The sequence below is a fragment of the Haliotis asinina genome, chromosome 1 (assembly GCF_037392515.1).
Source record: "Haliotis asinina isolate JCU_RB_2024 chromosome 1, JCU_Hal_asi_v2, whole genome shotgun sequence".
Taxonomy (NCBI): Eukaryota; Metazoa; Mollusca; class Gastropoda; order Lepetellida; family Haliotidae; genus Haliotis; species Haliotis asinina.
Genome location: NC_090280.1, coordinates 16,912,647 through 16,935,199, shown reverse-complemented (window position 1 = coordinate 16,935,199; position 22,553 = coordinate 16,912,647). Strand labels below are relative to the sequence as shown.

The following is a 22,553-nucleotide window of genomic DNA, read 5'->3' as shown; positions in this document are numbered from 1 at the left end:
TGACGACAAGGAGCCAAGGCAAGAGACATTTAAGTTGGGTTCCGCGAAGCCGAGACAGGTTAGGATTTAGGCTGATGAGGACGGTGTCATCGTTGCGTCTATGGGTCCCAAGTAGTTTTTAATCAGTTGGCATCAGCGGTGACGACATCCACCAGCAGGTACGTCTTCCCTCGAGGACAGCGACTTTGGCAACAACTGAGACTTTGCGTTTACTGACATCAATATTGAACCACCTCAAAGGAAGAGTTTCAGGATGGTTTAACGGAAGAGGAACTCACGTATTTCTATCGCCTGAACTTCTAGACATGGCTACTTGATTGTTAACTGGTCGACACACTATAAGACAAATGAGAGCCTCACCGTTCGAACCCCACCCCCACAGGTGAGTGAAGTTTACTTATCATGGATGTATTTTGCTCTTGTGTCTAATTTGAAGTTAATTTCGTAAACTAGACAATGCTAACTGTCGTTCTGTTGTACTGTTTTTTCAGAGTTCTTGAAACAAGATTTATTCTCGCTGAGACTTGATTTACCTTTCCTTGAATAATTAAATCAAACAACATGCATGATTTAAACATCCACTATTTGTATCATGTTGGTATGTGAGAAAACTGAAATGAGTCTAACTGGGGAATATGTGTTATCAGGTTGTCTAAGTGGTTACGAAATTTGAGTCTATGTGATCATCACAGGCTGGTGTTCCTGCCAATCTGTCAGTGAGATTTGTAGGCTGTGGAACTTTTAGCGTCCTGATCTGGTTTCATGTGTCAGCTTTCAACCAAGTTTTAAACATCTGAATGTGTCATATATGTCAAGCATGAGCATGTCACTGTGGGCATCTCTACACACTGCAGGAAAAACGTGACTTTATGTGACAAAAAACATTGTGCGGATTGGATGAATTCGTAACAAGGCATGGCCGAAATATTTACTCATTTACGCGAAGATATGTACATGATACTGTTTAAGTACCTACAATGTACATGAATATATATTCACACTGTGCTTTGGAACCTAAACCAGAGTTATAGGAGCTGATATGTATGCACTGACATTCGTGAAGAAATCCCAATAATTACGAATATATCAGTGATGTCACAATATTCATAACGGACTTGTATTTGACATTGTTAGATTGATTGGGTGTATAGAGCTTTTTGCTGTTCATTTATGGTATTTAGAACTGTCTCTCTTATGATAACGACGAATATTTGCCAAATTCTTCTACTATTAAACTTTTTAGAAACTATTCAGAATTGAAAACAATTAAAATTCTTTGTGCATCTTTATGAATCGTCATGATTACCAGAATAAAATTAATTGGTATTGATATTTGTCACTTTGTCAGAATATTTCCACCAAAAGACTTGTATCCTTTGTGATAAAATCCATGAACCCTCCTTAATCAAGATTAACGATTATTGAAGATTGTTTGTTATAAACAAAAACAAAAACAAAACCCCATCCTATCCCTTTGGAATTATTTGTTTAAAATCACGTTATGTCTAATCACAGGGTGATAAATAAAGAGAACGGATTCAATCTTCTTAGAATTTGTTATGACAATAGTTTCGTGTTTGTTTGGAAAATAATAAAAAATCACGAAATATCCGAGTCTGGATCAGATTAACGTGTGACCGGCTTAAGATGAAATGTCAACGAGCCTAACCACTCGATCCCGTTAGTCGTCTCTTACGGACAGTTGATAATGTACCCACATTTCGGAAAACTGTTTGAAAATCATACGACTGAAAACGTCTTCCTAATTCCTCATCCACAAACATGTAATTATCCGCACAATATAGTTATTGTTGCAATGATTTAAAAGGTTTGAAATTGCCACTGAGGCTTTAGTCAGCATGTTCTAACGATAGCTAATCACAGAGCACTGCACAGGGCTCCAATCTCAGGTTATTCGATGCACGTGTGCGAACAAAGGTGTGTTACTTCTACCTGTAATTGGAGTCGCCTTGACAGGTGCGTGGGTGTGGGTCAGGTGTTAATTGCAGGTACATGAGACATCGATGTAGAGAGATGGAATTATTGCCAACAGATACAAAGGTGTCATAGCCGATATCTCAGCACGATCAGAGGGTTATAACATGCAAACAATTGATTCTATATATGTCAGGTTATATGTAGTTATGTGTCGAACGTTCGCACTGGATATAATCAGAAAGGTTCATTATTTACCAAAGCACTACTGACAACGTAATTACGTAATGTGACAATTGAACAGAACGTAACTGCAAAAAGGCAATTTCATATCGCAAATATGAATTACAAATGAACCATCATATATAACCCACTTTGACTCCTAGACGCAGGTTATAGTCGAACGATATCGTAATAGTTTATTGGTTTTAATTAACATAAACCATTTATAACTGGTAAACTCTCACATCTGGGATAATACCTATCATTAGTTTCATATCTGTTAAGATATCATAAAACAACGAAGGGTCGTTGATACGAAAACTGAAATATTTGGAAGAAACTGATGATTCAACAGTAAATTTTAACGCGACATATTATGTATGCCTAATTCGGTACTTTTTTTATTAAGTCGATACGCACTAATTTATCACATGAAAGACATTTATTTGTCAATCGAGTTATTATGAATCGTGCTCTTGGGCAACGAACGAAGTTCCTATACCACATTTAAGGAAACAAGCATATTGCTAAAAATCGATCTTCAAAACATACAGTCCAGGTATTATGATGAAATTGATATCCACGACAACGTAAACGGAAACAACATAGCAATATCAATACAAAGACAACATGCAAAGAAAGCGTCCAATCTATAGAAGATACACTGTACTCTATTATACATATACAGACTCATATTGATATTATTTAAATAGCGATATGACTTTTATAAATATGAGCTCTATTCAGGCGTTAAGTTTCCAAGTTTGCAAAATTATACCTACTCATTTTATGTACTTGTTTTCGTTCTCGCAAAGAACTGCCAGTCTCCGTTTCTTGTAATTATATTCTGTTTACACTGCATACTTATAACTAGCATTCATCTGTCTAATTCTACAGCCCCACGTTTCCCTCTAAAGAATCTGCCGTTTCATTAACTTTATGTTGGAATTTGCAATCAACAAGAAGGAACTGTTCTCTCTTACAATGTTATTCATATTAGCTTATACAAACCGTTACACAACTCATATAAATCTGCGATAACAGTAGGCCATAGAAATCAATTGAAATTGTCAACGGCTCTCTGTTCCGCGTCCCCAAACACGGCTTATTGAATTGATCGTGCGTTTAATCAAAGGAAAGGCGATCTATGCTAACCAGATTACGGGGCAGTAGAGGGATTATTACCATCATGAGGAAAAGCTAGTTTGTCAGTGGAGAGACGCTGTGTCCAAGTTTTAGGACGGGTCAATTTAGTGAGAGTGCAAATTAATTACGTCGTGTGAAGTTAAATGCACTTGTGATATATTCCATGGAAGGACGCGACAGAGGAACATCATATTCTGTAGGTTGCTTCAGTTACCTGTGAAGGATGCGACAGGGAAACGTCATTATCTTAAGGCTAGTTCAATGATATGTAAAGGATGCGATATAACACTGTCTTCTTCTGAAGGAGGGTTTGGTGATACGTGATGAACACAAGAACCGACCGATATTTTTCTGAAGATTAGAAGGGGATTAACGGGTGGTCTGACTCGCTGACTTGGTTTGCACATGACATCGTATGCAAGTTGCTTAGATCGATGCTCATGCTGTTAATCCCTGCATCGATTGTCTCGTGCTAACCCGGTTATTTACAGACCCCGTCATATTTTACCAAGGTATTTTATGGATTTAAGCTTCTATATTCTTTCCCACAAAGTGTCGTCATATAGCTGGAATATTACTGGGGGCGTTGTTAAGCAACAGACACAATCAATATTTCAATATGTAACATTCTGTTCATTTTGGTGACCGTGCAGTATGATGTTTGCTTTGCCCTTTTGCCATGTTAAACAGAACGTTGTATTACGAACTTGGTAGTGTTAGTGTTACTGACAGCTACCATGTTTGTATCACTGGATTGGTGGTAGTTAAGTGGTCACAACTACCGTCTTTTTTTGGAAACAATATATTGTAGTATTTTGATATCCACAAAGTTTCGAAAGGCTCAGGTCCTGCGTTTCTTAGCACATTACGACATGGCTGGAATACCACCGAAATGGCGTTGAACGCTAACTCAAACACACTTCCTCAAATGCGGGGCATATATTTATATACATATTTATGTATTTATATACATATTTGAGAATCTGATTTGACACAATCTGAGTCTCAAAATTTGCTAGTCAGCAAACTAGAGTCATTGCAAGACGGTGCACATTTGAACCATGATCCTCAGATTAAATACATTACCATCGAATAACCATTTCTTGTTTCTTTCATTTCCAGCTACAGTTATCATGCGTGCCTGCGTTCATTTGACCGTCTGTTTATTATTTCAGTGATATTTCCTTTTCCATTATTTTCGGTATTATGAGCTATAATGATAGCAGTATCGGCTAAAATCTATTCCTCTGCGTTTTAACAAAAGCATAATGCCAACATTACATTGAAGCAACCCGCCATCCTGATGGATTCTACAGAGGAAATACCACCAACCATATTCCACAGTTCAACCCGAAACGAGGCGGACCAATTTCTTTCAAATCCATAGAAAAATGTCCATCATACTGAAAATAATCCTCTCAGAAAATTTGACAAATTAAGCATCCTAAATTCCCTGGCCAGATCAAGAAATTCGTGGAAAAGTCAAAGGCATCATTCATAGGATTTTGCCATCAAATTAAAATTCATAATTTTAATCATCCCCCTAAATTCATATCTGTTTTGGGGTCCCACATTAACAAAGGCAAGGTCAGGATGAGCTATCCTAGCCATCTGGCGAGCACATCGCACCACAGTCAACGGTTTGTCGCTAATACTGAGGACAGCAGGAAGCTGGTCATCCCGTAAAGCGGATTCCTAGGTCGGAGTTTGTGGATACTCTCTCAATAGCAATAAACTCTCCTTTAGTATATATCCTGCATAGATAGATAGAAATCGACCGCTCTGTTTATTAATTTATTTCTCAGTTCATGGATCTAAACATACGTTTATAAAACAAAAAAATGTGAAAAATGTCTCTGCTAAAAGCCTATAGCATATCCAGCTATAAGAATGAGCATGCGTTTATGAATCATAATTCTAAGGAAACGTTTGCAACAACAAAAACATGTTAGCATATTGACGTATGGATGGATCTTAAAGCCAGTCGAAGAAGGTGACTCATATATTGATTGTTGAATCATCTCATTTACTAGAACATTTCATCCATAAATATTGTTTATCGGTTCATATATATATTATTCTACCTTCTTTCATCGTGTAATGATAAATACCAGTTCATGTTAAGGTATGCTATTTTAAAGTACAATACATGCAAGAATATACCATTTTGCAAACTACATAACAAAACGTATGCATCGAGGTCTGAAGTATATAGAAACCTATAACCAGTGTATGGAGATTATTAAGTGAAGGTCACAAATACCATGTAAAATTATTTTCCAGAACAGAATGGAAATATATCCATACGCAATAAAGCAAACTAAACATATTTGTAACTAACATTATTAGTCTACTCTAATAATTGAACGTATAATTCGTGAAAGAAATACCTGGTTAACAAAACAGTTTGGAAGACTTTGTGCCGAACTGGATTCAACCAAAACCAACTCAATGAAATTCACGAAGTGAAAGTTTTATAATGCTGACAGGACGAGACGATCCAGAAGAAAGGTATTTGGTTCTAGTCTGTGTAAGCGTTAAGTGACTGAGGGTCGCTATCCTGTCTAGAACTTGACTCAGCATTACCACAGCCTGCACTCCATCTCACTCACACAGTCTGATAGAACTGTCACGTTGAATTTATGTTGCCCGTATCTTCGTCCTTTCGTCTCAAGCTTTACTTAAATTTGTGCTGGCGATGATTTGTTTCAATGCGTTTGGAATAGCAATTGCCGCTCTCTTGTAAAGCAAGTGGACTTGACTTGAAGTTGAAAGATGAAAAGAAAATAATTTGGGCAAGGAGAGAACTCTTCTTAAATGGTGTTGGTCTGGTGACTGACTTGGCACAAGTGGAATAAATAGTAACCTTCCCACACCATCCAAATGACTTGTCTTTTCGAGTAACCTGTTTCAAATACGTGTAGCTGCTTTTGTTCTCGGTATTTGAAGGATAATTTGTAATCATCATTTAGAGATAATTCAGGTCCTATATCAAACAGATCTCTGGGCACCTACTGGAAAAATATAAGCCTTGTTTCAAAAGCATTGACGTAAAATCCTGTCATTCCATAGAAGTTTTATGGGATTAGAAAATCGGATGATCTTCAAGTTGGTTTCAAGTATTTGTTTGTGTTACATATGTTGGCTTTGATGACGACAGAGAGCTTGTGGGCATAAACGTAAATGCTGCAGGTTCAAAATCTTCAGTATGATGCCTTAGATTTTCATGAAGTTGCTTTTTTAATACTGGTAATAAACATATGAATTTGAACCGATGAAATCGTTACATAGACGTCTAACGATTATATTTTTCTCTCCTGCATTTTAGGATTATGGTGAATTCGAACTGGGGCTGGGTTATGTTTTGAAGTCATTAGTTAGTCCTGGCCAACAATCACAAAATTACTATGGATATTAACTACTTGGTTGCATACGAATTACAAAAGTCAACAAATGTAAACTATCTATCTATCTATCTATCTATCTATCTATCTATATATCTATCTATCTATCTATCTATCTATCTATCATCCATCTATCTGTAAAAAAGACCAAAAAGGAAACAACAACAAAAAACAAACAACAGAAACAAAAAAATCTAACGAAAAAAATCATTTAAAAAAAAAGAAAAAAAGAAAGAAAAAAAAAACCCCAAACAAAAAAACCAACAACAAAAAACAAACAAACAACAACAACAACAAAACCCAACACCCCCCTCCACAAATAGCATATGTTATTATACCTTTGCTTCTATTAACGTGTAATAATATTAGCAATGCTCATGACACAACAAACAAATAACCAAAACGAATTCTTGGGTAATCAAATTCCTTGCCCACAAATTCTTCTCATTTCCAAAAATTCAATTTCAAAAAGTCCTTTCCTAACAGAAACGACTTTGAAGCTATCTACGCTGTCGAATCGTATCCAAATTATGCGACAGATTGCGTTTCAATTCCTGGTCACGTGACCCCTCTCACAACCCTTGTTCACCTCCCCTCGGGAATTCCCGTAATTCCGAATGCAATTGACTCGGGTTTGAGAACTGTCGTTTCGCTAAGTGTGCTCCCAATGTTTGGATAGAGCCTCCGTGTTAAGATTCGCACACAATGGAGACTACACTCGCATGTTATCACGGCAAATTTCCTGAGATGAAATTATCCACACCAGCATAAAATGAACAATACTGATATTTTAGAGGTTCATCTCGCGGAGCGTAAATGACGTTAAGGTTTGAATAATATTCAGTTTCAGAATAATTCACATATGATATGTTACGTCTGTATAACATAATAATATATATATATGATATTATATATATTGCAGTGTTTAGGCTGGATGTATTTCCTGTGGCAAAAATGAGTATGTTTCACATTAAAAAGGAACTGCTTTGTTTCGAATCATTGAAAAATATTCTGTTTGTCAGCGTGGTTATTTATCGATGAAAATAAACTAGGTAAAATAACCATTATTTAGTTAATGAAAGCGAGATATTTTATCATTCTGACAAAAACATTCATCTGGATTTACACAAATATTATCCAATACTTCTAGTGTATAATTCACCTTCCGCACTGATTTCGATATTCTGAAAAATATATCCGAAATAGTGAAAAATACGAACGAAATGATCTGTATGCGAACCGTCGCAACAATCAATTTTACAAACCCTAACACTTACACTTCATACGATAATGGTCCAAATGTTATTGTCTGATCATTTTCGCAAACACCTGGTGTCAGCACTGATTTATATCGATCCGTGCATATTATGTCAGAAGTAAATGTGTTTGGTTAAATGAGACTACTAGAGATATGTTGTTGCTCTGATGTTGAAACTTTGTATTTATATGGGCATAACTTAACTGTTTGATCAGTCATGACTGGGATAGAGTCTTAAGATATTACCATTCTGCCGCCGGGTGGGAAGATTAAAAGATCGTCTTCATAAACAATTTGTGTGAATAGTGATATTTAAATATATTTAAATAGCTGGAAGAATATGCTTAGTGTTTATGAACTTTAGTATGTAAAGGATACAATCGCATATAGCTGCAAGACAATATATTAAAGCGTATTTCTAAAACAGGAATGAATTCCAACCAGCATTTTTCAATAATTGTTTCTAGCCGATTGAACTTGGGATAATCGTTTTATTGTACGTTGAATGTGTGTGCTATAAAACACACATACACACACACAGACAAGTAAGCACAAAAGAGCAAACATACAAACACAATCAGAACAAAGTACCAAGGTTAAGTTCCTAAAGAAATAAGAAAATAAGCGCAGTGTCATCAATTTAAAAAGAAAAAAATCGCTTACTCAGCATATTGTCGATATTTCGTTAACATACAAACAGCGAGTGAGTATGGTTTTACCCATCTTTTAGCATTATTCCAGTAATATCACTGCGGGGACATCAGAAATAGGCTTCACACATTGTACCCACAACATACAAACACTCCAGTTGAGAACATTTATCTTTCATTGCTAACGGATTCAGAGAACGTAACCCTATCATGTGACGGCAATATCAACTTCGACAATAAATAACTCTATTAAAATCAACACCAGTCTTAATCTCCCATTCGACGTCCCAGATGTGTGACTCTCCAGGCAAATATTTTCTGACAGCTTGTAAACTATTCTCCTACGACTAATATCTGAGGGGAAAGGCTCTTATTCGGTAGGGGTCCCGTGCCGGTGATAATAATGGATTTTAGCCACATCCTAGAATATAATCGCTTCTGAGCAGATTATCCTCACAACTACTGTTAGGTTTTGATCGCTGTCTGGGGATTTGTTGTGAAATGACTGTTGATTTATTATCTGATCAGTTTTGTTTGTCTGAAGAAATAGGTCAGCTAAAGAATTTGAAAAGAAGCCTAAACGCTAAGTTAAAGGATCGATGTTTTCCCACAGATATTGCCATGTGGCCATTATGTTTCTTCATTTCGTGCACCGTAACATGCACATGTAGTGAAAGTTCGAGATAGTGTTTGCCTTCAAAAGCATTTTGTTCTGTCCACAAAATTAATTTAACCAGCATTATATGGATCTCAATTATGACCTCTCATTACATTCCTGTTTTCCGTGTTCTCAGCTTTCTGTTGACCAGTTGTCATGGAAACATGTAATTATGTATAGAATCAAGACAAAAAGTATTCTAGCAACTTCAATGAGGTATGCATACCCGAAAAGTGAGTGTGGTAGCCAGGTTTGCGTTTTCACTAGTCACGCTGACGATTCAGGTGTGATTCCTCACAAAAGTACAATGTGAAATGAAACGTGTTCGTTTACCCATCTTAACCGTACTTGTCAGCAAGTTTGGATATTTATCTAGAGCAGTTTTCCAAAAAGAAGTTGAAAGGCAGTTACTGACATCTGACAAACACATGGAACTATCCGAATCTTATCTAATCAGGAACCAGACAGAACCACCACGCAGGAAACGGTGTGGATTCCATTCACAGCGATGTCAACACGAGGTCATTTCGACGTATTATGACGAATTCTCACCTGATATGATTAAAATCTTCTCTGTAATTATCCCCACAAATGACGATGATGAGATTTGAAAGAGTGCTAATCCCCTTTGTTTATAAAGCAAATTTAATCAGATTTAGACAAACGAAACGAAATCATCAACAACAATTAATCACTGCAGAAACCGTAATTATTAATATTTCATATTTCCTCAAGAGGTGAAGTAGTAATTTTCTAAATTAAAATGACAAGGAGGTAATAAAAGCGTTTGATTTGCACGTGCACACGTGCGATCACCTACGACTCGACAAGGAAATCTTCTGAGTCCGATTGTTTTCATGATCATCCAGGTATGAAATTATAATGCCAAGTTCAAGGGTTCGAATCGTCATTAGGGCAAGTCGTGAAGAGAATTGTGCCTCTATGAAATGAAAATAACAGATAAACAGGAATTCGGTACCGCGGCTAGTAATTTAATTCGTAAACTAAAATATCCGAAGAGGCGTAACGAACGGGTTTTCTTTTGAAAACTGGTAATTATTTTTAGTGGGCGGAAACAGGACTTGCCTCGAAGACAAAGATACAAAAACACTTGTGAGAAGAAATACGATTGTCTGACGGACGTCAGAAAATAAAACAAAATACCTAAAATGCGTCTCTAGTCCTGAGTCAGTTTGTTTAAATGTCTCAAACATGTAATATACAATCTTATTCTTATTTTGCGAGATGTAAAATAAAGGTACACTACTGTGGTATAAGGTGCCGTGTTGGGGTATGTTTTTGCTCCATCAATAATCTGACTTTTATATGTATCACTTCTCAAAGAGCTGGAATGCAGACGCCATTTTTAATTTAAGAAATTTAAGAATAAAACACACACACACACACACAAACAAAAAAAAAACCCCAAAAAAACAAAAAACCCAGCAAATGCCTTTTAAGAACCTAGCTTAACATTGATATATTGCTGTCTTATGTTAGGATGCCTGCTGATAACTGACACTATATAAGTGAGGACTGAGATACTGGGTGAACATGCATTATAATGTACCTAGCTCATTTAGCTCAAAGAGACCTTTCTTTTTCGCTTCTTTTGGAATGGATTTGTAAGCTTTTCAAACCTAAACGAGGTTAAATAGAGTACAGATGAATTCGAACCATGTAACACATTAAGAAACTTTTCAGGAAAGTAAACAAACTGCAAAAAGAATCAGTTTTCAGCTAATCTATGGCCAGCTTTTATGTTGTACTGTCCAATGGTTCTAAAGGTTCCATACTAGATTTAGTGGTAAATGAGCATGTGATATCCTAGTTGTTTTTCTCTCCTTTGACGACGGGTTTTGTATATATCTAATTTACATTATATTATACACACTTTGTATTTCAGTGGCAAATATGTTCTCGTCACGATATGGTTGAAATATTGCCGATGTGACGTTGAATATTAACTCACCGTTTTTAGCTTCCAACCCCTACTATTTTCCTCCGAATATGAAGCCATCTCAGGCAAAATATATAAAAAAAGTGTAAGCGGTTATCATGAATGTCTGACGGTGTTTCTCAATTGAATAGTATTCTCTTGACGGATCATTGATTTCACAGTCGCGAACTTTGGCCCTTTTAGTGCTGCTGAAGTCATTCTTTACCTGCACATATGGTACATTTTCTCACCCTCTCTAAATCTACTACCCTGGAAAATTGATTCATTGAAGCAATTGCGCCCCCATATTTTTCCTTAATAGAGAGCCGTACCCCGGGGCCACCTCCAATTGTACCACGTGTGTGTCGCGCAACCCAGAAACAAACTATCTCACCTGTCGTCTATCATTTCAAAAGGCAGTGTCGCGTGGCCTATTCACGGAGTCACGTGACCTCTACACAAAATCTCATGCTGAATCTCGTCGCGGTCACATGAGAGTTTATTCTGAAACGGCGCATGCTTCCGATTTGCCGATATGACCGATCGCTACAATAGGAGCCGTGCACATAATTGAACTCCTTACCAGAACCTGCAAGGTATTTTAGTCACTTGTAATAAGTGTCCAAGTATTTGATATGACAATATTGACATATGTTTCATACACGTTGAAGAGTCGACAGATTGAGACGAGGCACTTTTATATGCCGTGCCACGCGACACCGATTAGCCTGCTATTGCAAGCCAGTTTTTCATTTTAATTGACATCGTATTATAGGGTCGATGCGGATATGAAAAAGGTTAAACGTTTATACGACAAACTGATATGTATCGCATATGTCAATTGTAAAGAGCGATTGTAATATCAGCGTCACGTGACAGCCTCGGGGGAGCCGTACGCTGGTACCAGTTGCCGAGATTGTTATGGGAGAATGGCATACTTCTTTCAACCTCCAATGCATGTTAAAATGCATTTAGAAGCATGTTCCATTCAACGGAACGGATCGTTGACGTAAAAGCATGTAGCATTTACGAACATATGGGTAAACATTGACAAGGTGACGGTGAGTGTGCCTTATCATAACATCCTCCAAAGGAACACGTGAGGGGGGAAAAGTGTTTTTTTTAATAATGCGTTTCATCTCTTTCTTGGACACTGAGTAAAATATATTGTTGCACCGTCATATTGCATGTAAAATATCACCTTCAGTGGGTAATGGACTACTTGCTGAAGCATAATTATTGTATTACATGAAGCGGAAAAGCGAAATAAACGGATCGCTGGAAATCAGTTATGACTCCAGGTGTTCGTCAAAAGGGCTACCATTATCAGGGATTAGAAAATCCCATCGCCCGATTCCCGGGACAAGTCAGTTGTCATTTCAGGCAATCAAATAATGGTGTCGCACTTGTCCACAACCTCCACATTATTTCAAACTGCAAATAAGCTTGGATTTCATTTCATAATTACATCGGCATGATTATGTCATAAAAATTAGGAAAAGTGGAAAATTAGTCAGGACAAGTTACTTTCTTATATTACCGTGGAAAGTGGCTTTTAAAATAAGATTTGAACCCTTGCAGCATGTCCTGTTTTACAAAAAGACCAGGCTGGGGGAAATTAAAACTCAGTTCATTCATCTTAAAATGATATGTTAACTTTGAATAACGTCTTCTTATATGTGAAAGAAGAGCGATTCGTAAAGAGAAATGTTTAGAAATTTGTACTACTAGGGTAATATGCCATTCTGTATATAGATATATTTTTACGCTTTGCTTGACTGTCAGTTACAATGTATATTAAGTGTTGAGTGTCTGGCTAAGGCTGCAGACTAGTAATACAGCGAAGCTGGGGTGCGGGGATCATCCCCACTTGTGACTGAGAGTAAAAACTTAGAGTCAGTTTTGTGTGCAGAATCTTTCAGTGATGCCACAGCCCCTACCGAACAGAACACAACCCTGTGCATTTAAATGAACCCACAAATCCGTTGGTAGATGACAAGGTGGTGGCCAAATGAATACGTGCAAGCACCTAGTTGCGGGTACAGCAACGTGCAGTAGACTTGGACGACCTGCTGTGACTATGTGTCCCAGTCCACCCAGCTGGGTACCTCGTAAGGATTGAAAAGCCGCAATAACTCGGTGCACCTTATGGAAGGAAGGGTTGTATGGTCCCCAGGGAGTTGAGATTGGTAATAACATATGCTTTTGAGACTGACATCCAATGATCCACGGAAAAGTACCACAGCCTTGAGCATGCACTAGTACTCGGATATATGTGCTATGTAAATATCCAACAATAAATGCATTAAAAGATCAAAATAGTTTGTACGAGAACAAGTCAGTATATGTTTCGTATAAAGATAGCGTTTCTGTCTTATTGGAACAACATTGTATTAACTTGTCTGTGTTTATGTTTATGCTGATTCAACTGTCACATTCTTATGTGTTACTGGTCAAATGGCGATAATGTTTCTAGCCCTTGACCAATAGTCGGGTGTTAACACATTCTTATGTGTTACTGGTCAAATGGCGATAATGTTTCTAGCCCTTGACCAATAGTCGGGTGTTAACCAGAATACTCAGTAACTGATCTCTCATGAACAACGGCGACCTTCGTGGAAGCAACCAGCCACGTATCCAAGTTGATCGCATGATCTACTTAGCACTTCCTACGATTCCAGAGATGTATTCTAACCACGATTCAAATTCACGGCGAGCTACAAAATATTGGTAAGATATTCATATTATTTACAGTATCCTGCGTAACCGAATTGAAAACCTTTTCAGAAATTCAATCTATCTAAAATGTAGTTTATATCTAACGTTTTATCAGATTTCTCAAAGAACCCCCTCGCTGTCTGGCTGAAGACAATCACTTTCTTTACAACAGGGAATATTTCCTGATTAGTCTGGTTGAAACTTAACAACACTGTCCATTTGTCTGACCATGGGAGTAACCGTTTAATGCTGTGAGTGGCATCAGTCTGGAGCTGCAAAGAAATACTGTAGAGCTTGTGAATTAGGCCCCCTGTTCCACAATACCACAGAAACGTTAGCGGGCAGTAAGAGCGACGATAATTCTGTTTAAACGCCCTATTACCATCATAACGATGGCGACGCGACGATGAGCCAAGCAGAAGAACAGAATGTGACAATAATTGATCTTCTGGCGAGTAAACCTTCAAGTTGAACCATCAAGGTCACGACCTTCACGGGTTGAGTTCTGCACGCGCCTCACGTGAATCAGCACGGTTGAAATTGACTACCTCGTTTTGGACCAAAGCGTCGTCAATTAAGCGAGAGCCTGTATCTTTGTCATTGTTAATGTGATTGTGCATTCCACTGCTGCAACTTTCAAATGCATGCGAAGACATCACGCATCGTAAGGCGAGAGCAAATTACGACAATTACCAGAAATGGGTCTCTCGGGGCCGCCATCTTGTGTTGGCAGTGAAAGTACTTGGCCGGGGTCCATCTAACGGCACTCGAATACTCATTGAAATTCACACTTCCTTCCTTTTTTGAAGTGGGGGTATCTGGCGTTTATTATCCACAAATGTCAATGGAAATTTTCACTTTATTTCGTCATTCTCTCCTAACTACCCCCTCCCACCTGAGTCTTAAATCGATTCCGTCGCTGATGGATTACCTCCCTTTTATCGACAACTAACATGGCGTATTATCACGTATCGGAATTTTAGATAATGACAAGAGCCGGAGTGATAATTTAGGCTAAACTGTCTACTTTTCCAGTTAGTTTTCCAATAAACATTCGCTCAATAGGATTCACACTTAATCTTTTATGAATCTTCTCCGATCTCGAATTAACTGATGTTATTCGAGTTGGCCGCAGACATAATCTAATTTGTGCCCTCTGCACCTGATCCCGTGCGAAAACGAGGCTATCCCGTAAATTCTGTTTGCGTGTCCTATTTACGTATTTCGGGATCTAGTATGGGTCGATTCTCAAGGCGAAGTGAACACTGTCTTGTCTGGTAATATGACCAGGGCTTAAGGGCTATAATATCGGTTTAACCATCGACCTCCGTCACTTAACCCGGAGTTGCTTTTATTCATAAATCTTTGACATCACACTATTTGTTCACCGTCACCTCTATGAAGAGAAAGTCTTTGACTATATTCAATTTCCTTTTGTCAACCACAACACACCACTGACATTACCCCAAACAATATAGTTTGATTCTTATTATTTCCGCTGCGTAAATTGATAACTTACTGATTTATCTCGATATTGTTTACATTCACTGACCATGTTCAGAAACACAAGGCTCGAAAATGACCATTTGAACAAGTTATACTACTCGGAGTTGGCTAAGGATTAGGTAACATATGTTAGATTTGGGATTACACTTTCTTACTAAAGTACAGATTCTAGCAGTGTTTTGGGTTTAGTCCTATCCGGGAATCGAAGTCGCGGTGGCTGAGGGGGTTAGGCGTCTGACCTTGTCTGCTGACGATTTGGTGTCTGGCTCAACTCACTCACTCACTCACCCACCCACCCACCCACCCACCCACTCACTCACTCAATGTCACGTTGCAAACGTCTTTGGTGTGATCCAAAGTGTCAACACTACGGCTTGGAATCGATGTCAGACCATCGGATAAGCATCACAGACATCACTGATGTACAGCGTTGTTGGATGTAACTAATCGGACATACGCGATGCTAGACCCTAGGCTGTTTCGTTATAAAGGTAGGGGTGGTAGGGTGGTCTCGTGGTCAAAGCGTTAGCTCGTCACGCCGAAGACCCCGTTTCGAGTCCCCACATGGGCACATTGTGTGAAGCCCATTTTGGTGTCCCCGGCTGTGACATAGCTGGAATATTGCTAAAAGCGACGTAAAACTAAAGTCACCCACTCACTTAATCGTTACAAAGCTGGTGACACAGTTCCGACATATAGCGGGAGCAAGACTTCTCCTGACTGCCGTCACTCTCAAACAAACTGCATGGTCGTGACGATGACGTAGAGACGTCACGTCTTGTTGCAGTCATTGTACAGCACATGGCTACAGTCTTGTCTTCAAATAAGAGTGTCTGAGCTATTGTTAAAGATGCACATAATTTGACCAACAATAGTTGGAGATTTAGTAATCACACATGTATTACGGTGTCAACATTACCACACGTATTAAGTAAACAACGACGTATGCATTACGTCAAATATGTCTATCTACCTATCTACATTCTACTATAAATCGATGTTGCGTTGTTTGGTACTAATAATATACATTGTTGACAGTAATGAATGTATCTTATGACAATGTATATTTCTTAAAGGAGGAATAAGCTGGCCACTTCGATACTTTCCTTTGCTGCACCACGACGATCGACTAAAGGTTGTTCGTGATATGGTTGTTTCCATGTTCGAAGGGACGGTGGGGTAGTCTAGTGGTTAAATAGTTCTCTCCTCACGCCAAAGACCCGGGTCCGATTTTCGACATGGGTACAATGTGTGACGCCAATTTCCGGTGTCCTCCGCCGTGATATTGCTGGAATATTGCTAAAAGCGGCGAAAAACCAAACTCACTCACTCACACCATGCTCGAAAACCGCCCACAACATGATCTGAAGACAGTAATTAAACCTTTGTTGGTGGACACTGGTCAAACGCGATGGCCTGTACAATCCACTTCGGAACTATACAAACGACTGTTGGCCTGAACAACCCTTGAACACGATTTCACCAAACCAACATAAACATATCTTGTAATAGCAACTGAGAGGTGTCAGATTCCATCTAATGATGACTCTTCTAAGGATGCTGTCAGGGACCTCTCTGGAATGCAGAACTACCCAGGCAGAAACAAAAACCAGTCTCGGAACATGTTGACAAGGACCGCAGAAAATGAAAAAAAGTCAATTTTGTCCCCGCTGACAACAGAAGAAAATTGTCAAATAACGCGACCCCCTCGAGACGGTGATAATCAGATTACTTCGCGTTACCTTTACAATTTGAGGCGGAAGTGTTTCGATGACATGCGTAATTGAGAGTTGCCTAAGAACCGGAAGTTGCCAAAACCAATATGGGAGAAAGTCGTGTCCTTTAATTAGCAGCTTGGATGTCCCAGGGGCAGTGGCAGTTGACAGGCTAATCTCTCAAACTTTCAGCTCAATTTATGTTATTACAGAAGGTGATGGGAAACAAATAGTAGTGACTGTTGAAGACATTCACATACTCTCGTCTGTGCATGTTCTCTTACCCCACCCCACCCCATCAAACACAGTAACGTATAGTTATGGCATTTTTATAATCTGCTGGTATAATTTCTTCATTGTTCCAAGCCGAACTCAAGACATGTCCCATTTTCAATCCGGTTTAAAACATTCCGTATGGTTTACAACGGTTGAGAATCTTCTTGTAAACCTTCTTTTTAAAATTTATTCCATATGAGTCATCCGAGTAACACTAATGTACACGACCTCCGAACATCAGAGGAGCGAATTTTCTGAAACATCAGTGTCATACGAATGACAACCGAGCTCAATACATCTGTGAAGACATCACAAACAGTGTTTATGAATTCTTTGAATGACTAGCATAAAGGGTAGTTATAATGTTTACAGAAGTAGTTGTTTGTTTTGTGAGATAATTAGAAAAGATCTGCTGCTGGTGCGACAGATAGAGAATCGGATTGTGGCATATTGATCCACGTGAATAGATCTTCAATTAGGTTACTGCTTAATCTCTGAATATATGTAGTTCTGATAGTAACAAACAAACCCGTTTCATTGACAATGAGACCTAGAGAGTAATACATACGTATCATTCACGAATATTCACATCCGCATTACGTCTATTGTATACGTTTTCTATGGTCACTACTGGAGAGTGGGTTGGTCAGGGATGGACATCCCAAACAGGCAGCTTCGATTTGGAATGCAAGCACCTTATTGAGATGATGTTGATGTCCTTTCTCAACTTGTCTGTTCGAGCGATGATTATGTTTCATTATTAAACGAAAGCCGATTCCTAGGGCGATGCGCATAATGTGCATGTTTTCGGGGTGTTTCACACACTGTTGACACTAGTGTCCTTGCCGTCTGAATGGAGCCAGGGTTCTTGAATTGTTTTGTTTGTTATCTATTCGTTTTAACCTATATTAGTTTCACTATTGTGGTAGATGCCAAAGACCCGCCTAATTCACTCACTCATCTTCAGATGACACGACATTATATAAGTACTCAAAGCAGCGTCAGACTATCCTCTCACTCTCCGCATTATCCTTGTTTGTGCAGAATAGTAACCACTCACACGTGTTTCAGGATTCATTAAGAAAAACGCTCAATTTTTTTTCGCTTTGCGTTGATCAGATTACAAACAAATCGGAAATCCGCTTTAACCAAGGAATCTAAGATGAAAGGATTTCCCTTTCTGAAGTTTAGAGGAAAAACATATTGTTTTCAATCAATTGGTCACATAGAAGTCTTGTATTCAGTATGGGTTTGATAGTATCAGTGTTCTTGCAAGTATCTCTAAAGGCTACACGTTCTTTGAATGTTACACATTTCCAAATTGCTACTTCAGGCATATCTATAAAATGCGTAAATGTCGGTTTTTCGAAAAGCCACACTATTTTATGAGCCTTACATGTACGGGATGCAAAGGTGATTTCAAATGAATGTTTCAAGGAAGTTGCCTGTCTTTACAAATCATCTCTTAGGCTTTGGGTGTTTCACACATCAGGCTTTAAAACAGAAACATGATGCTAGACCTGAGTATTGGGTCAGAGCCCGTGCTAAACTAGACGTGTCAAACATGGCGTTGCGATAAAACATTTAGGCTGAATTGGATGAATATATTAAGACATAAAAATTAACCAAAAATACCTCAATGTATTAAAAGATGTTTGGCAACAAAAGTACATTTTCCCATTTCATTATCAGATTTATTTGACATTGAAGACTTTTTTCATTTTACTTTCTAATGCCATGTGTTGGCTGTGTTGAGAATGTCTGCAATGGTGTCACAAGGCGTGGACGATCATGAATAACTCTAGCTAACTTGCGACTTGTCTGAGATATTCAAGGGACAGATGGCATCTCGTTGCCAAGATTCCATTGTCCATTCCTCGTCCCCAAATCGAATCTTGCACTTCTTGTTAGTCAGAATCGATTGTGGGGTTAATTCATCCCATGGACACAAAACTAGTCGCAAGTTTTGATAAGCCAATCACGTGACTAATTCTGTCAAAGGAGGAGACCGTTCTGGCGAAATTTGTCACGTGACAGTAAACGATTATGCGTCTCCAAGGAATCTGGGCAGATGCCATCACAAAGACAAAAGAAACTGTTTCCGAGATTGTGACATTATGATACTCTCGCTGATTGATATGCATGATAATGAATTAGAAAATGTTCTCGTTGTTGCCTACATTGAATAACGACAGAACAGTACATGGACAGCCCGTTCATAAATTAGGCAATTAAAATAAGTCAGTATGTGGAAAATATGTGATGATTTGCCAGTCATGAACATGGTTGGTAGAAAATTCTAAATAAAAATCGTGTCTCATTTGGATGGGGCACACAAATCCACTAGTCAGTGCAATAATTGTTTCAAATATATATTTAGTAATGTTAATATATTTAGTTGCGTGTTAATATTAAATGTCGTATTTTCCTCTCCAAAATACATACGATGTACACATTAGATAGAGCACCAGAGTCAGTTAATCTGGGCACTCTACTAGGGAGACCTGAGAAAGCCTGCGCATATATACAAGATCTTTAATGCATACACAAGCGTCATTAACTGATTAGTGTTGATCCTAGTAATGCTAATGAGACTAAGTTTGAAAATTGTGATTTTTCTGTAGAAATTTTCGTACGGTGGTGATCGAGAAGGAGACATTTATGGTTCATGTTAATTTCTTACAAAAATATTATTTATAACATTTTCTGAATCAGATAAACTGGTCGTCTTTTCTATGCTTACATATTGACATGTAGCTTTAAAGGGCTTGCTGAAACGTAATACCTGATGGTAATTTGTATTTGGAACTATTCGTCCAAATGTTTAAACCCGCTTGAGCTATCTGGGGTAAAATGTGCCTGCTTTGACTGTTAACACTATGAGAATTCACCCCGTGAATGGATTTTGGGCCAATATAAATGCACATATTAAACCCCAGCTCAAATGAAGAGTGTATGTTGTTGTTGTTGGTGGTGGTTGTAGTGATGTTGTGAGTGCGTGTGTGCATGCGAGCATGCGTGTGTGTGCCTCCACAGTTGCACCTCGGTTCTTTCATAACATCCGTTTCTTTTCCAGTGGTATTTTACCACACCCTTCAATATCAAGTGATCGGTTCCTAAACAGGATAATTATATAGTATGCTTATTACTCCGTCATTTTTCATACCGGCTACATTTCTTCTTTCAGAATTCCTGTTGATGAACCGGAAGTTGGGAAAATGCACACGGAAGTGACATCAGACAAAATGACTTTTACGAGCATAGAAAATGGTTTGAACTCTGAGAGCGACGTCAGAGATTCAGATGATGACTGCAAGGACAGTTTACCTTTGGCCTCCAGAGGTCATCGTGGTGGAAATCAAGAAAATACACAACTCAGTAGAGAAGAGAGGAGACGTCGTCGCCGAGCAACAGTGAAGTACCGCACTGCGCATGCAACAAGGGAGAGAATTCGTGTCGAGGCCTTCAACGTGGCTTTTGCTGAGCTGCGGAAATTACTACCAACGCTTCCGCCGGACAAGAAACTGTCGAAGATAGAAATCCTTCGTCTTGCGATCTGCTATATTTCATACCTCAACCACGTCCTTGATCTTACCTAAGTGTCACCTTGATTTGACTTAGATGTTGACCTTCGCAACGATGAAGAGGAGGCTCGAGAGAACGGCCAAGTCATCTAGGTAACCACGCGCAAAATGTCATCACCTCTTGTTAACACCAATACTATCCTGAACTGAATTGAAACGAAGACAACCAATGTTTCAGAAGTGTATTTGCTTGTAAATTGATGAATATGTTTTGATGAACTGAGCTCGCGAGGTAACGGAGTGAAGTATTTAATGCTGACAGAATAAATTTATGAAAGTGACATGAATGAGCCAGTCGTCTTGAGTGCCGTAAAGAGTTGCATACGTTAGACACCCGCCCGTCACCTATCTTCCGGTTCTTGTAGTACTACATAATATACGTCTGTGTAGGGTTCCCAGAAGTGGGAAATGTTCTAGACCCGCATTGCGTTCCTCTCACCTCTAATTTAAATATACTCACACGCAAAAGTAACTCAAGTCAAGTATAGACAATACATGTATGCAATTTTCAATATTAAATACATGAAATACATACAGGTCATATAGACAAAAATGAGTGAAGACATATCATTGGCTACCAAGAATGATGACAAGAATGGATCTCGCTGGTGTTGAACGGAAGTCTTGTCGAGAGGAGGTGACCCTTGGACGACCACTCTCACCTATCGTCTGTGTAGCGTTGTGTCGATGTTGGGTGCTGTAAATCGTGATTATGCTTGCGTCGAAATGGCGGGCAACATTTAGCGGGCGTCCGATAGCCTGGTTTCTTTCAGTTTGAGTTAAAAGTGGAATGGTTGAACAAGGATTGATAGAACCAGCTTTTGTGCAGTCTGATACCCACCAATGGCAGTGACAATTCGTGCATGTTCGTTTTCACGAGACATGTGTGCATGATACCCGCATATTCACTGGCATGGCGAATAATGGATATTCCTTCTATTGGTGTGTTTGTACTTGGGCATTCCAAAACGCAACACAAATATTGATAACACAGCTTCACTATATGCTAAAACTCATATTAATTTAGGGCTCAGAGTTTGTTCCTGTTTGGATAAAAATGTTTGCGTTTCTTATGCGTGTGAGTATATATTTCAGGGGACTTCATACTAAACTCACTCAGTCTGAATGTTTCAGTCATTAACGTCAGTCGCTTATATCTAACACAACACACTGAAGTTCACGAAACGTATTCACAGCTTGCACAGTGGTTTTTGTAGAACGTTTTTGAGACAGAAAAGAACCTACGACAGCTAATTGTCGTGCTGTTTCCAACGTCAGTGCTTAGCTGTGTGAGTAAACATTGTCGGTAACAACACTGTGTTTTATGTTGGGAGAAAGAAACGTATTGTAAATATATATTTTTCGAGTTGTTGCATATGTGAACTTTAACTCACTGCTACACTTTTGATAAGGCTATTTTATATCTTTCCATGATCTTCAAAGATGATATCATCACATGCCAAGTGTATTGTTGAATGACATATCTGACATATCAAAGTTTGGGGTGTATATTTCACGGGGGTAACTCGTGAAGACATATGA

The 22,553-nt window shown here is 38.6% G+C and overlaps 1 protein-coding gene across 1 annotated transcript; it reads left to right on the top strand.

The window, feature by feature from the left end:
• Window positions 1-279: 279 nt before the first annotated feature.
• LOC137285019 (helix-loop-helix protein 15-like) lies at window positions 280-21,110 on the top strand. The gene is made up of 2 exons (XM_067817212.1): window positions 280-382; window positions 20,615-21,110. The coding sequence occupies exons 1-2, from the start codon at window positions 348-350 to the stop codon at window positions 21,024-21,026; spliced, it is 447 nt and encodes a 148-aa protein (XP_067673313.1). The 5' UTR covers window positions 280-347; the 3' UTR covers window positions 21,027-21,110.
• The last annotated feature ends 1,443 nt before the right edge of the window (window positions 21,111-22,553 follow it).